This window comes from Phalacrocorax carbo, chromosome 5, assembly GCF_963921805.1.
Source record: "Phalacrocorax carbo chromosome 5, bPhaCar2.1, whole genome shotgun sequence".
Lineage (NCBI taxonomy): Eukaryota > Metazoa > Chordata > Aves > Suliformes > Phalacrocoracidae > Phalacrocorax > Phalacrocorax carbo.
The window spans coordinates 56,715,420-56,732,530 of record NC_087517.1 but is presented as its reverse complement, the minus strand read 5'-3'; the positions used below and the strand labels follow the sequence as shown (position 1 = coordinate 56,732,530).

The following is a 17,111-nucleotide window of genomic DNA, read 5'->3' as shown; positions in this document are numbered from 1 at the left end:
TAATGCACTGATTTATGTTAACTGTCTTTTCCTAATAATGGCCTCTTACTGCCATCTCGTATGCAAACACAGCTTTCAACACGGTTTCTGCACTTATATGAAAATATAACTGACTTCAACTCAAAATCTGAAAACACTTTGTTTAAAATTTCTAATAAGATTAACTGCAACTGTTAAAACAATCATTAATAAATCTGAAAGAAGGCAGCTAAAATATATCAGCTGTTTGTAACTTTAGAATATCCTCAACACTGAAATTGCTGAGAAACTAAGGAATAAGATCTTCACCTTAATTGCTTTTTAACAATAATTGATTTCATACCATTTCTTTAAAAATGCACAAATCAGTTAACATAGGAAACCACACGAGCATTTTTCAAATTAGCAAATCATTAACTTGCTAGTACTGTTTCTACAGACAAATAAATACTGATTAAAGGTCTGGAAATCTGAGACTAACAGTTAAATTTACAAATCTGTCACATGCTTTCATGAATATTACAGTGAAGGAAATATCAAGTGCAAAGAAAAATAATTAAGTTAATTCCAATTTAAACAGTAGTTTTAATGTAGCAGCCTGTGTTTCACATAGGATTTAACAGCTAATGCTAAATTTCTCACAATTAATGAGGGAGTTCAGATTTAGTACCCTACAGTGAAAAAAAATTAATATAGGATCAACTAATCTAATTATGTACAGTTCTATATGAAAGTATTACAAGCTTTGAAGTGCTTTGAAACGTATTAGAACACTGATACCTATTTAGAATAACAATTCGGTAAATAGAGATAATCCGGCCTCTTAAACTCGATACTGGTGGGGGAAAAAAGGGTTTGCATTTTCTTTAGGGGAGCCTAAGTCTAAGTGGGAGTCTAATATTAAAGTTACCAATAAGCAGAACTGAGGAATTTAAACTGTGTATTACATTCTTACTGTACTAAAGAATTTGTGTTGATGCAAAAAGAACATGCCAAGAGTTCAGGAACCAGCATTATTGTACGTACTTCAGAAGGTTCTGGTTCATAATTACTGTGATCCAAGATAAAATAAAAGGTTTACTCATTTTACTTTTCTCATTAAAATAGTCCTGTTAATGTAATCACTCACATGAAAATATAAGACAACGCTCTATGCAATTTGAAAACCAGACATGAAAACTGGAAGTCACAATAAAGGATTTTCCTTTCTTTCACCTTCTCAGCAGATCTCATTCCTGTTTCAAACTGAACAGGCTCCTGTGAAAAGCAATAGCTATGGCTGTTTCTTCACCATAAATTAATCATGACACAAAACTAGAAATGAAAATGTCTCTTAAGAATAATTTCAACTACAAACTGCACCAATGAATAATAGTGCAAAATCCTAATTAAACACAACTCTGCAGCTGCAAAAATAGGCTGAATCTGTCCAAAGCTACGAGTTGGCTTTAAAGGCTGGTTTGTTAGGGACTGTTTTCTTAAGGAAGGCTGGGCCCTCAGTCTTAATCAGCCAATAAATTATTTCCTGCAATTACATTAAATAGAAAATTATCTTCAAATTGGGAATGTTAATTGAAAATCAAAATTCAGACTGAAGTTTAGAAATTACATGCTGAATATAATTAGTCTAGAAAGGCTTCACCTCTATTTCATAAACAGGCTTTTGGTATTTCTTCAAGTGACCATTCAGTAAAGCTATCTACTGGTAATGCACTGCAGAGGAAACACTTTTTCTTTTCCATATACACTCATATACTTTCCTCTTATTCATGATGCTTTAAACACAATTAAAAAGAAGTCTCTATTCATGTTCTGTTAAGTTGATTACATAGAGAAAAGGGGACTCTGTTAACGTTAAAAATAAAGCTATATTGACAAAGTCACATTCACTAACAATCTCAAGCCATGCCCAGCAACATTTTTCTGTACTAGACTAAGAGAACGGTCCAAGAGCAGGGTTCAGATGCTTCCTAGCTCCACCTACCCCTTTTCTCCACTGCTGCATTATGGTCAGACACGTTTTCATACTGCACTTTACTCAGTTACCTATAGTCCTGGAGCCTGAAAAGAAAGACAAGCTCAGGCAAGCCTCCCAGGCACTTGCTCTCCTCATGACATAATTTTTAGGGGTGTGTTTCTCTTCTATTTTTCCCCAAACCTTTATTAAAACAGCAAGTTTTAGTGCATTAATTTTGGTGAGAGGTCAGCACTTAATGGTACCTTTCAGGCTCTTGGTTGCTAGAGTATAAACACTGGGGTAAAAGGGACAGAGATGTAAGACCCTGCTAGATTAAGCCCTCCACCTTTCTTTCCCAGCACAATCATTAACTCAATCAATACACCTCATGTGTACATGTCTTCTGAGGGTGCCAGGTTATGCACCAAATATTGATTATGCCTAGGTTTATAATCAGTAAAACAGAGTAAATATAAACTCTGCAGCTGGGTGTTATCTAGTCAATTACTTCATGCAGGTTTTTACTCGTTACCTGCTTGTTTTTACTCAAATTGGAGAATTCTGTACATGGAAGTCCATGAGGTCCAAAGGCAGGGTTTGACCAATAAGTCCAAGCTCTCAACACATTAAAAGGGAGAAGAATCTGGCCTATTTCAGTAGTTTATGTTTATTACAACGTTAAACCACAGAACAGGTTGTTGTGGTAAAATGTTTTAATGTTAAACTAGGAGTCTGAATAGCAGTCAAATTTTAAGCCATAATAACTTCCCAATTTTACATTTAAAATATTCAAAATGCATTTGCTAAAATCCCTGGCGAGAGGGAAAAAAAAATCAATATTAATAATAAATAAGGCTTGTAAAAGGTATGAGAAAATTACTAATTTCCATTATAATTTTTTTCTCCTATTATCAATTAAATTCACTCAAATGATTTTAAAAAAAAGTTTCTGATAAAAAATATCTCCCTAGTTATAACCCCTGCAAACAGGAGTTTATAATGGAAGTGCTGACACAACCCTAACTACAGCAGCGCAAATGGTGCCGCTATAATACACAAAATCAAGTTCTATTATTCTAAACTATCCTCGCTCGGGGGGTTTTCTTTACTGTGCTCCCAGACAAACTGCTGAAGCATGAAAAATTTAAATGCAATCAAGTGGGTCCAATTCTACTTTACTAGAACAAGTGTCTACAGTGGTACAATCTTAAAAGAAGATGCAACAGATTTGTTTGGTGCTTTTCTTTCTTTTTTCTTTTTTAGCTGTTTATTTATAATACTGTGCAGTGGAGATAAAATAAGAGAGGAAATTACACTCATATTATATCAGTATATTGATTACACAGCACACAATCAGAAAGAAAACTACATTGTGAAATTGTTGCTTTGGTTAAATTGACAGATTAGCTGAACACAGCAATCACTAAAGGTGGAAAATATACCTAATGGGTATGAAAAAAAGCTGGAAAAGGCCGTAATTATCTGAAGTCCTATCACCTACTCGATTTTGAGAATTAAATAACTCTTGATTTGGGTTTCTGAAACTAGAATAAATTCTAACTCATTTTGAACTCAAGACAGAAAAAGAATGGGATCATTTACCAAAACCTCAGTAAAACTAAGGATACGGACTCCAATTTCTGCCAGCCTCAATACCAAGGTAGTAAAGCTAAAATTGAACTGCTAAGGGTTTTTTACCTACATAAAACTAAACACAGTCACAAACAGCTCCATTCTCTATATATTTTACATGATTTTTTTATTTTAATCAGAGAAGAAATTCTCTCTGCTCTAATGAAGACTGCCAATCAGATTCTCAAACCATCATGTTTCCTTTTCTCCTACAGACAGCATGTGTTATACCTTTCTGAATACAAATACTTTTTTTTTTTCCTAAGGCTTTTCTGTGGTCTCAAATTCTTCAAACAATGTATCTCTTCTTTTTCTAAACAATTAGATGATATTCCTGATGTGAAAGGCTTCTAAAGCCTAAAATCTTCCATCCCTGCTGACTGCTCAAATGATTAAATATTACAGTGGGAATTATGGCTAGACCTGGAGTTTTAGCTGCTAGACATTTCAGAATCAACCCACAAAGTACTAGAACAGATAACAACAGCGCGATAGCCCAGACACTATTTCAAAAACATATAAACTAAGCAATAACAACAAGATATATGACAAAGCAGACTTGTAGTTGGCCAGATACTCTAGCTTCTGCTCTGCTCCACCCTCAAAAAGCATTCATAAACCTAAAGGCATGTCTACACTGCAGCCACATAAATGACTGCTTTGTAATGCTGAGATATCCAACCTGATTTTAAACAAGCTCATTTCTGATAGCACTCCAACTCCAGTAGCGTGGTACTCAGATGGACTAATTCATCCTGTTTTAGTGACTGCAGTATAGACATAACCCAGGTCTACAGCTCCAACAGTAGATTGGAATCAGATTAGATTAGAAATACATTCACTTACAGAGCTTTTATGAACAGTCTCCATTCCTTTTCCCCAAAGTGCCAGATTAAAGTACTTAAGTGCATGATTAACTGCAAGTATGCAAGCAGTCCACTAATTTCAAATTGGACTACTTGGTTTCAAAAAGTTAAGCATATGTCTAAGTGCTTTGGTGACTCCAGAACTAAATAAATTAAGAGAAACCATTTTTAGAAGTACTCATAACCTTTGAAATATTTCCTTCTAAACTTTCATGTTAACCTGGTGTTCATGAAAAGTAAAATTCAGGCACAGCATCTTAGCCCTCCCCACCTTCTAAAAGAGCAACACATGTGCATGCTCCTCTCATAATATTTAAAGTGACTTACAGGACCCTCCTTTACAAATCGGCACTCAGCTTCAGGATAAATTAAAACCATTGTATGCTATTCTCTGCCTGCACTGCCCACAGTATCCTCCTCTTTCATACCTATGGCACACCTTATCACTTGGTAGCCCTGAGTTTTTCATGGATCATTAAACCCCTTCTGAAAGTCACGCGCCTACCCATGGAGCATCCTTTATGCAATTTATTTTGCAGTGCAAGTTCACCTATACAAGTAGGGCCTGATGTGGAACGGGGTACACAGACATAGTTGCATAGTAGTTACTGGAACAACTTACTTATGTCTAGCTGTGAACCAGCTGAGCATAGTTTAAACATTCAGGAAAACTGATCTTTATTTTTGCTGTATAATGATACCAGTTACACTAGTGTTCAGATAGACTTAATGAAAAAGCTTGCCAATAGACAAAATATTTGCAGCTCTGCCCCTGTGAAACAATGCTATGTAGGCATAACTCAGTAATGTAATTCATTGTAAATCTAATGCTGTAATCTGTCTGCCATTTTGGAATAAAAAGGTATTTCCTAAAATTATGAAATCTCATCTGTTTTCAAGGAGCTTTAGTAGCACAAATGAACACTTATTAAAAGAATCCATTCTCCTGAGGCCCCACACCCCAACATGAATCCTTATGCACAAACCCCATATAAATTGACAAGGCAGCAAAGGGAGAGAATCTCCCAGTTTCTCTTCCTGGCTCTGAGTAACAGCAAGGCCTTAGGCAAATCAGCTCAACTCCCTCAAGCCCTTCCTCAGCTTCATTTTGCAGGAATACTACAAGAATTAGTTACATATAGATCATAAACAGCACTGCAAGATCAGAGAGTTTATGGTAGTCACAGGAATCACCTTGGAAATAAAAGCGGGGAGGGGGGGAGGGATGGAAGTAAATATGGTTCAAGAAACGACAGCTATAATGTTAACTGAGCACCCAAATCTCTAACTGAAATAAGCATCAAGCTAAGCAATACACCCACGACTTCCAAGATACACACTCAGCTATTCTTGCATTTGTTTTTCCAATTCAGACAAATTACACTTCTGCTAATAGATATGAGTCCACATCACGAAGTTTTACTTCAGATTCAGACTTCCTCAAAGCTCAGAGGATTTGGAATAATTTTTATGGTGTTTCTTTGCATTTGTAATCAAATAATGTGAGAGCTAAAAGGACGTTTTTGGAAAGCCTGTCTCTTACATTCTGCTATTATAGTGACCTTCTCAGCTGTGCAGCCACAGTAAAATATTAGGATTAGGGAACGAGTTCCTGCCTATTCATCTAGTTGTTGAAAACACTAAAATGGATGCAGGAAAACAGCCTCGCAGCTCCTGATGACTTTTCAGTGAAAATCCAAAGTGTTTATTCAGATTCATAAAATCCTGAAAATACAGCCTACCTTTCTAGTAGGTTAAATGTTCCATTCTCTGTATTCACAATCAGGAGCTTTCACTGAAAATGCCTAAGGTGAACTCACATTGAATGCAGTAAAGGGCAGTGAAAGAATAGTCATTTAGCACCTGGGATGTGCTCATCTTCAGTCACTGTAGTTAATATTTTCTATAGTTTATATTTAGCTGACAATATTGCTGTCACTTTATTTAAACAGCCTGAGACTGTTCTTTGGACTGGAGCTCATATGCCCTGGAATGCTTTGACTCATGAATTGTTTCTCCTGATAATGTTACATCACGTAACCACCTCTGTTTAATTGGTTGGTATTAGCTTCCCAGTGATGACTGCCTTTAAAGTCCTATGACTACACCATGTGTCTCTGGATATCCAATTTCTTACTGTTGGAGAAAGAAAAAGAAAAAAGGCAGTACTGACTTCCAGCTATCTTTACCAATAACTATGGGAACAAGAGTGAGCATGCCAAGAATTTATCCATTAGCAACTTATTAGGATTTGTTGTTTTAGGCAGCAAGTAACAGAATATAAAATATAAATAAAAGCAATCATTAACAATAAAATTTAAAAACAATGGTTGCTATAAATAAGCATTAATTCACATATTTTTATGGAATAGAATGACTTAACTGTTTAGCTGAATGGTTATATAAATGGTTTTGATAAAAGATGCCTAAAAATACAAAAAGGGAATTACTTTAGCATGCTTAGACTTTGAGTTGAGGCTTTATACGAAAGACACAAATACATTTTCTTTTCCCCCTCACAAAGCCACTTAAGAACGTGTTCTAATAACTAGGAATCTTCCTGACCACACTTAAACCTGATGGCCGTAAGTTCCTGAAATGTTCGTTAAATCCTTTCAATACTCCATGAGATACACAGCGCAATGGTAAGATACAGTATTCTTACTTTTTTTTCCTCCTACAGTTAATTTTCAGGAGGTGCTTAAGATTCTACGTAATGAGTTAAAGAGTTAATTTTCAGTCCTACAGGTGTGAAAACAAAAGGGCACATGCCATTTCTCCGCACCACCTAATTCAGAACAGAAATGTTTTATCTACCATCAGATTTCTCTCCCTTCCTTCCCCATTCTCCTCCCTCCCCTCTATGTTTTTGATTTTCATTCCTAAGTCAAATAAAGCACCTCAGCAGATAGTGAAAAAGTATCAATTTCAGGCTCACCTGTAGCCAGTTGCAGTAAACTACCTAATTAGTATCTCCACATAACATGAAACAATGGCTCTGCAGTTCAGTTACAGATTGTCTTTTTAATAAAAACCTTACACTACAAGTCTAAAAACATTTCTAGCAGGCAAAATATTTCTGATTCAGTAGAGGTTACACAAGCATCAAAGCACTTAAATATAGGTGCCAAACCACATCGCCAGGAGCTCTTAGTACTGTGAGGTACTGTTACCTGACAGCTTGGCAAATATAAAATTACTTGTTTCTCCAACTGAAGACAATCAAATTGTCACCTTCCATTGTAATAATGCACAACTAGGGATCAGCAAAGTGCCAACATAATTACCAGGAAGAAAACAAAACATAACAAAAATATCAAATCTAAATTTCCCTAAAGGGTAAAAACATCCATCTGGCTACTCACAAAGAAAGGAGGAGCGATTTTATTTTTACTATCAAATACCCTAGTGTTATTTAGCAATAAGATTTATAAGTCTTTCATTAAGTGAAAAAGAAAAACAGCTAAAGAAGGTGATCCACGAAATACTAAAAATAAACACAGGTCAGAACCATGCTGGGATGTTATTTGTGCACATTTAAAGTACCACAAGTGTCATTGGAGATGCTAGGGACAAGCCTATGTATCTGCATTGTTGTTATAAACTCATACATGTGAGGATTCATAAAAATTGATTCTAACTGGCACATGGTGTACTTTGGCACAAGCTATACATGACGTGCCACTTTTATTTGTTTGTTTAAATGACTTCACTCTAAGAACCAAAAATGAAGTTTGAACTGCAGATTGCCTCAGAACTGGGACTTTCAGGATATTAAAAACCTGAGGAAAACCTTTGAAGGGGGTAATCTGAATACATGAGAACTAACATTTTCAGCATATATTTCTTTAGGTTATTCAGAACTTAAATTTGCATTTTGGGGATGCAGAAATCTCATATCCACAAATTGCGGTTTATATCTACAGTAGCTCTGGGCATCCTATAAAATATAAAAGAATGTCCTAGGTAAGATATATACTTGAAAAAATATTTTTATTGGATTCATAGAAATGAAGCTAAACTTAAATTCTTCTCGAAAAAATTGCGTTATTAAGTGATACCATGGATTACCTTTTCTGTATCAATAGTCCAGTCATTTCTAATGCATACACAAAGTTCTTGTATATTTATTGATGTAAATGCACATTGCCTTCACATACTTTTTAAAGTTCCACTAGTGCTGGAGGAGTTACAAAAGAAGAGAGAAAAGCAAAATATGCAAAGCTGAGAATCGATTTTGGAACACAGATTTTTTTCTCCAAAGGAATATTCAAGAATGGCAGTAAGGGACAAGCAGTTTTTTTCCACACTGCACAATTGTACCGGAGCCAGATGTAATCCTAAACCTTGTGGATAAAGCAGGCACAAGGACTGCTTAAACATGTTGTTAGCCTTGCAGAAGAGGTTAAGGAAAAGTTGCAGACCTCACATAACCGGGAACACTGCCTATGTCTTGTCTCAGGTGTTGCATCCCCAGGAGCAGCACCGAAAGGCTGGGCTTTCCAGCTACAACCTGCTTGCAGGTTTTGGCCATGGATGCCTGCTCTTGTGCGCTACGCTGTATCATACGACACAACAACTTCTTTCCCACTGTATTAGAATATTGACATTCCAGCTGATATTCCTAATTATGGCATTGTTTTCAAGGGGCTAAGCAGCAAATTTAGGAGGACAGATTGGAATATGGGACAATGGGAACAGAGGAAGAAAGGAAGGTAGCAAAGACTCGTAACAATTTTAAAGTCACAAGCATTTTGATGAGATAAAACAAAACTAGACAAAATGTCCCAATTTCTGCAACTTTGAGAAATTCTTATTTTTGTTAGAGTCCTTACAAACAGGCTTTTACAAGGCAGCATTGTGCACCATATTTCTTTGTTTTGAACTAAGGCTTACACAATATGATCCTTACATATGTGCACAATGGGAACCCTAAAATGTGTTTACAGACCCCTGCAGGAAACACCTCATTTACCAGTGAACTGCAGCTACTACTGGGATAAAGAACAGGGTAGTCTGAAGCAGCATACTGTTCAGAAAAAGATTACAGGGGATACTATGCCTAGCTGAAACTACCCAGGAAATATTTCAGAAATATCCCTGTTTGATCGGCAATGTGGCCAAGAACAACAATGCGGCAACTTCTCTCTTTCTCCCCCACAAGCCCGCCACTGCTTGGGCTGTGCAAGTTCTCATGGGATGGAATAGATGGGGCCTTTTTTACTTAATGTTAGTTTACTTCAGTATGAAAATATGAAGACAAAAGTTAAATAATTGAAACAAACTAGGAATTCAAATAAAGTAAAATGAAACATTTTCTCCTCTATTAATTAAGCTAATCAGTTGCCATTAGGAAGTGCAAACAATTCAAAGTTCATTTTATTGAGACATTGAATCTTCGATCCTTTCACAAGATCCACAGACGAAATCTCTACCAATTTTACTGCCTTTAAAAAAGAAATTAAAATAAGTAACTAAGGCATTGTTATTCATAGGCATATTCTTAGTGTGACATACCAAAAAAAATTAAGTATTTTCATTGTTATCTGTAAAATAAAAATAAAACCAAAATAATTGTTTGATATTAACCAGTCTCCCAATGCAAGTTGTGTATTTTTAAGGAACTCATTAAGGTATTTGGACTAGGCACTGAAAAGAATCAGAGAACCCTAAAAAGCAATTGCAAGTAAAATGTATACCGCTTCATCTTTCAGCTTGAAGACATCAAGCAGCGTGCAGTCTCTGCATACAGCACTCTGAAACTGCTTAAGTTGCGAAGGAAACTACAAACTCTTACTGTCTTTTGGTTTCGGTTCTGCAAAGTACCACAAAATAGGAAGAAATACTTTACAATAACTGAGGACCCTCAACTATCCTCTTTTCATAGAGTATTATGGCATAGAGCAACTGATCTCTAGCAAGGAGAAGGAAACATGCGTGGCAAAATCAATCATAAGGGTGAAGGTAAAGAGTGCCCAGGCTCTGAATTACTCCACATTTCCAAGTGCTCAAACTTCCGTGTTAGTATTTTTAAATGTGTCAAAGATCATCATGAAGCATAACTATCAGAATACAAATGAAGACATAAACCAGCACACAAATCAAAGGCCCAGTCAAATGAAGTTGTCCCCAAATAATTAGAAAGTAAAAAATCAAATGCCTGAGAAGCAAACTTAAAATATTGTCAGTGATATTAAACATTTTTACCATTACCATTTAGATCCCTTACAAGTGATTTTAGTTAAAATACTGAAATATTCTATTATAACTTGTGATACATTATGTTTACCATTCAAATATACAGTGCCTTGTAACGGTTTTCATCTCTGACCCATTTTTTCCTATATTTTAAGGATAAAACATGTGACCTACATTTGTAAAGAAGTCTTGTCTTCTCGAACAGTGTCAATTTTTGCTCAAGGCTATATTTTGTAACAGTTTCCCACTTACATTTATTGGTAATAATTTATAATAGATAAGCAAACAGTGCAGCCTATTACTCCTAAAAACAGATTCAAACAGTTTCATTTTCTCATGGACATTTGTTGAGAGCTCTGTTATCAATTTCAAAAGCATTGCCATACAGAACATACAGCTTTACAGGCATATTTAGCTGGTGCGGCTGTCATCCCTACCATGAACCATCAAAAAGACAGTCCAGTGTCTGTGGTTTTAAACCAAATACAAATAGAATTGAAAATAAATGTATCTTTTAATCCAGGAATTATGACACAGACATAGAATCGTTGCAGACTTCCAAGTATGGGTCAGATCCTGACACTGTAAATCAGAGCAGCTGTAGTGAGGTTAATTGAATCCTCTTTACTCAGCTAAATATATATCCTTAACAAGTTTTTTCTTGGCATAGAAGAATTAAATTGGGTCCTTTTGCAACCTGAAATTTCTGTGTTTTCAGTGAAAAACTGACTACCATCACATTATTACCAGGAATCATATGACATGGTAATATTCCTCCAAACACTCATAGCAGAGAAATGCAAAAAAATGGTAAGGTATATTCTGAATACTAGCAGACTGTGTGCATCGCACTCTGTACTTTTTCAATCTATTCCTCTTGAACTGATTCAAAATAACAAGATCTCTTCACTTACACAGACAAGCACTTCCAAAAAATTAGCAAAAATTAGTTCTCTGTCTGGCATAAGTGCTAATATCAGACAATAATTCTGGGAAGAATTGAATACAAACTACTGGAACAAAAACAATTTTAGGTTTCAACTTGAACATGAATTCTTATGTTGCTACTTGGCAAAGCACTGCAGTCCTGCAGCTCCTGTGGAGCAAGGTCATGGAAGAGACGGGGTCATCCAAATACATAAGACCCCCAGCACAGCAGGCACAAACTCTGCGCTAATTATACTAGGCCACATCAGTCCTCAGCACACAACCACTCTGGCAGCCTCTCCACAGCATTAACACTACATAGACCAGGGCTGAGATGACAGGGCTAGGGGAGGTGCCCCTTAGCCTACCTTTGAGCAGACAAAAATAAAGTGCAAAAAGAGAGAAAGCAAAGCCTCTTTCAGTTTTTTCTGCTGAATCAGTTTTGGTCATTGAGGTTTGGGGAGCTGATTCAGGCAGGCAAAAATCCTACCAGGGCAGAAACTGGAGATAGCAGGGAGGCCAGGGTCACCCCAGGAAGGAGGCAGGTTTGGGGTGACCTTCTTGTCTTTTCAACAGAGAGGTCAATCTCCAAGTGGAGGCACCTCCATAAAGAGCTTTCCTTACTTTGAGACTCTACCCTGGTTATTTTTTCATAGAAGGTGATGAAGCAGTCTAATATTTGGCAATCAGCACAACTTCTTGTGTTCCAGAAATCTCAAAATATCTTCACCTTTACTAAGCAACTCTCTCAGCACTCCCACTTCACAAAAGAAGAAACCGAGACATGGTGAGTTTAATGAATTAACCCAGGGAAACAAAGGAAGTCCAGAGCACATATGACTGAATTTCCAGCCCTTCTCAGTTCCCTGTGAAAGGCATAACCTGCAGCAAAAGATGAATCTCAAATCAGGTTCATAACACGTTCATAACTGAACAAGTCTCTTTTCACTAGCAGACAAAGAGGTCTTTCCTTACAATGATTTATTTCACTAAACAGACACATAGAGTTGTATTTATTTCTATGGCTTTGTCATTATCCTTTTACTATACCATGTCACAAGCTGCAGTTTACTTAAATCAGCCAGTAAATGCTGGGAGAAATGTTTGTTGACACTGAATAGTGAATTCCTACAAAACCTGACTGCACTTCTGCACTGGCAAGTAGTGATCAAAGTGATATGAAATTGAAAGCTCCCACACCGGGATGAACACCACATTAAATACAAGTTCAGAAAGAGGCTGGCGATGCAAAGTCAGTTTTAAAAACACAAACTGGATAATAAAATAAAAAAGGAACATATATTTTTAACCAACCAGCACAGCTTCTGGAATGGAATGGAAACTGTCAACTTGCTTTGTGCTATATACATTTCTTTTGCATTTTTTCATACAAGGTGCAAAACATCAGACAAAAAAATATTATCGCCTGCACTATATTTAATACTTTAGAAAGGCATTAAATTTACTGTAGTTTTAATGCATGGCATCTTTTCAATACATAATTAAAATACTAAATCAATAAATCTCAAGACAGCAAAATTATTCATTTTAGTATTTTCAAGGACCTTTCTGTAAATAGGATGAATAGACAAGCCCACCAAATAGCTTATCAATACAACCTCCATGGAATATTTGCTAACATTACACATAAGTTAAGCAGCGAAATGTTCATCACTAGAAAAACACAAAACATTCTGCATCTGTTGTAGAAAATCAACCCATGAGATACATCTAACTGAAGACTTTTTTTTTTTTTCTTCAGTTATAAACCGATGAAAAAAACATTTCCCTTCACGGCTTGCTTTGATTCAATTAAACCAATAGTTTGCTCAGTACCTACTGCAAATGTCTTAGGCTGCATGCAAGGAGAAATTACATGGTTTGGATAGTAAGTGAGCATCACTGACTTCTGAAAATAAAACCATTGCTCTAAATAAAATTTCTGCATCGTCATCTAAAAGTATACATGACTATAAACATAATAGCAAAGGTTATTTTTAGCTCAAAAACTATAATTTCTTTTAGAACTGTAGTTAGAAATCTAAAGTGATAGGAGGGAAAAAAAAACAACAACACAACTACTAGTTGCACATATCACTCACATATAGTGGCTGTTCTTCCACTCTTCTGTCCTGCTTTCTCCTACCTCACCAGCCAGCACTTCAGAGTTTGATGGCATAACACCTCTGACACCTTCCCAAATCACAAGGAACCACTGCCACTGTCAGGAAATCACACTGAGTTAATCTCTGCCAGCTCCCAAGCTACCACATCTATCCATACATATAAGCAACATCTAATTTGTTGTACAAAGCACTGTCAACTTTGTTCAACAATTAAAGTCGTTAAAAACATAAAAGCAACCGCGAGAAGTGAAGGCGTTTGGGCCTGTTGGGAGATACAGTACCCCACATGCCTTCTGCCACTGCTGCTACAGTTAAGCAAACTTTACAGCCAGTCAAGCCATCATCCAATAGAGCCTATTTGCTGAGCAACAGTGGAGCTTTGTGGTTTGCCTCACAGTTGACAGTAAGTTATGAGCCCTTTGTGAGCACAGGGGAAGGAAAACAGAGATCGGAATTTGGCAGGAAAATATAATACAGAATTCTCCTGTCTATGGAACCTGAATTTTTGTGAAAACAATCAAGCATTGTTGAAAGAAAGAAAAGCAACTTTGACAGATGAAATATAGAGGGGCCCCTTTTAGGAAAACAGTAAACAAAGCACCATTCAGGCCAGGTCCATTCTGTCATTTATAAAGATAGTTTCTTCTGTGTGGTGAGAGTTTACAGCAAAGAGTTCAGATTCAACAAATCAAGTGTAAAATCTCCCACAGTCCACATTAAAACAGCTAGCTAGGAAAGGACAGGAATGCCAAAGAGAAAAATATCACAAGTTTTTCTGTTTGGGACCGAGGATACAATACATAGATTGGGTGAAAGAGACTCTAAGAAAAGTCTAAAAGACAAGCCAAAAAACTAACAATTGTTAATTATAAAGAGCTAATTTTGTCAGAGACAGGAAAAGAGAAGGACACTGGAGATCACTGAATAGAAATATGAAAGGAAGGAGCCATTCTTGAACATTGTTGAAGAACTATGTCTGTATTTCTCCAGGCTGGACCTCATGAGGTCATCATTGGCATGAAAGGCTCAAAAACTTGGGCTGGTACTACTATAGTTTGGACATCTGGAATGTCAGCACACAGTGCACTACTTTCTCCAAAGTATCTTAATTCCTCTTTCCAAAAATAGGCATCCTCGCCAGCTTTAGTCACCCAAACTGGAAAATGTACAGCACAGAGTGAAATGAAAAGCATTTTTGTTTCCTTGCACTCCACAACTAGTAATAAGATTTCAGCAAGGGAAAGTTAAGGCAACAGTGTTCAGTATACTACATCTTTGATTAACAGCGTCTGGTCTTGCTACAGGACTGGCAATTGTTCTGAAGTTATGACTGATGTGAGTTTCAGGCATCACTGGGGCTCCTAAAAGCCTATGTTTTCGCAGCCAACAAAGTAATTGTTAATGCTTTACAGAGTAGAAAGGGACCGTAGGCCAGTAAAACCCCGGTTAGACTCAAATGACACATTACTTGCACATCATTTGGAAAACATGAACAAAACTACTTGGTTTTGCTACACCCAGCTAAAGTAACAGTCTTCCTTGTGTGCTAATCTGGACCCAAACCAAGCCACACCTAAGCAAATAATGCTTAGTAGATGCAAAATAATACTGATTTCTTTATTTAGACAACCAAAACTATTTATTTCACCGATGAAATCACATAATAACTATCTGTGATTCAAAGCGTCCTTTAAAACAAAGCCCACAAAATGCAGAAGTTTGCCAATAGGTCAGGAATAATAAAAGCAAGCATGCATATGGATTCAATGCTCTGGATTTATCCAGCATTGGTTAATGGTTTCTATAGAGATGGATGTCAATCTGCCTGGCCTTTCTTGTGTCAACAGTCAGTTACAACAAGGAAGATCATGGCTTTTGCCTTTGATTAGAAGAGGTATCTTTCCACAGTTTACTGAAGGTCACAGTATTTGCCACAAGTTCTCTCTTATTACAGATCTTATGTGAAATATGTATGTTTATGAGGCAAAATAGAAAAACAATTAGCTTTAGAAGTTTGGAGACAAAATGGTGTTAAAACTATACTTTGTACAATTTTTTCCTGTTCATGCTGTAAGATTTTTCACCTCAAATACAGCTTGTTCAAAAATTCACAGAAGATATTTGCATAATACTAATTAAGCTGTCAAAAGGTAACTGTGGCGTACTACTACAACCACATCACTGCCAACTTTCTAAATTCCTTGAAAGAGTAGGGACTCGTGTTCTTGTCTCACACTAACCTAAATTAAAAAAAAAAATCTCCTCATTTTCATTGCAAAATGTCACCCAGGCTTTTATTTATATGTTGTCAGCAGCACAACACTTCATCTTATTGCACAAAAATATAAAACTGAGTGAAACACAGAAATATCACATTGATAACCAAACATGCCAAAAAAAGACCACTGTGACTTGCAGTAAATATATAAAAGAAACATTTCCAGGAATTTCCCTTAAGGCAGCAGTGAAAACCAAAATAATCTTGCTGCTGATGCTACCTCAGCCTATATTAGCCTGCCAGCCCATCTCCAGCAACTGCCTGGTTCACAGACCCAGAATATAGCCATTAAGCTTGCCAGTGTGGCATAATAAGTCAATGTGAAAAACTAGAGGGGACAGTTTACTTATACTTATAAAAGTCCTGCCTGGAGCAACAGAATGAAATCTTTTCTGCTTCCAAGAGAGATGCATTTACACTAGTGAAATTTTGGAGTAGTTTGGAAGGAAGTGTTAAAGTTTGAAGTCCTGTCTGTCCTCCAGGTCGTGTCTGTCCTTACAGGTCGCAGTGCTACTGCTATACATTCCACTGGAATGATGCCTATAGCGTCATTGCTGCCAACATGCTCCAGAAAAAGTTGCATTTCAGTTGTGCTGAACACAGATAGAGGCAGACCTATGTCCAAATGAAGTAAATGAAGAGACTCCAGCTGACTGTAAAGGTTTTGGGATGTTGCCCATAATATGCAAAGTGTTTTGGTGGCAGAGGGGATATTCTGTGTGTGAGAATGGGATGAGCCCAATTTCAAAAAATAAGAAGTATTTTACAATGAAAGCATGACAGAGCAGGGAAACAAAGGAACTGGTTGTTATTTGCAATTGTGTTCTATATAGGCCATTTTAATAAACTGTGGGATATGGCAGTTGGTGGTTTACTCTTAGTTCACCCAAAATAAATTAGTGTATGAATAAGTCAAATGACTAAGTTGCTTTCCACTCTTAGCCTTTCACAGCCTGAAGCAGTAACGACAAAATGGGACGGCAAAAATGGAGCTCCCCTAGTCCTCTGCACTGTGACATCCAAACAACTGGGTGGCACTGTCCAAGCATACTGAAAAGTCCTCAGCTGGACAGAACGTGGAGCTGGGAGAGTGCTCATATATGTGCAGAAAGACACCGAGAAAACCTCCTACCCTTTGGTTAGGATGC

The 17,111-nt window shown here is 36.7% G+C and overlaps 1 protein-coding gene across 9 annotated transcripts in view; it reads right to left on the bottom strand.

Moving 5' to 3' along the window:
• SOX6 (SRY-box transcription factor 6) overlaps window positions 1–17,111 on the bottom strand; it is a 383,001-nt gene that overhangs the window by 237,403 nt on the left and 128,487 nt on the right. For 4 of the 9 annotated variants that reach the window (XM_064452618.1, XM_064452620.1, XM_064452619.1 and 1 more), the window contains one exon: window positions 13,662–13,780. The exons of the other annotated variants lie outside the window; for them this stretch is intronic. In XM_064452618.1, the coding sequence (XP_064308688.1) occupies window positions 13,662–13,738 (77 nt within the window). In that variant the 5' untranslated portion in view covers window positions 13,739–13,780. Of the gene's footprint in view, window positions 1–13,661; window positions 13,781–17,111 lie in introns of those variants that run through there. 9 annotated transcript variants of the gene reach the window in all.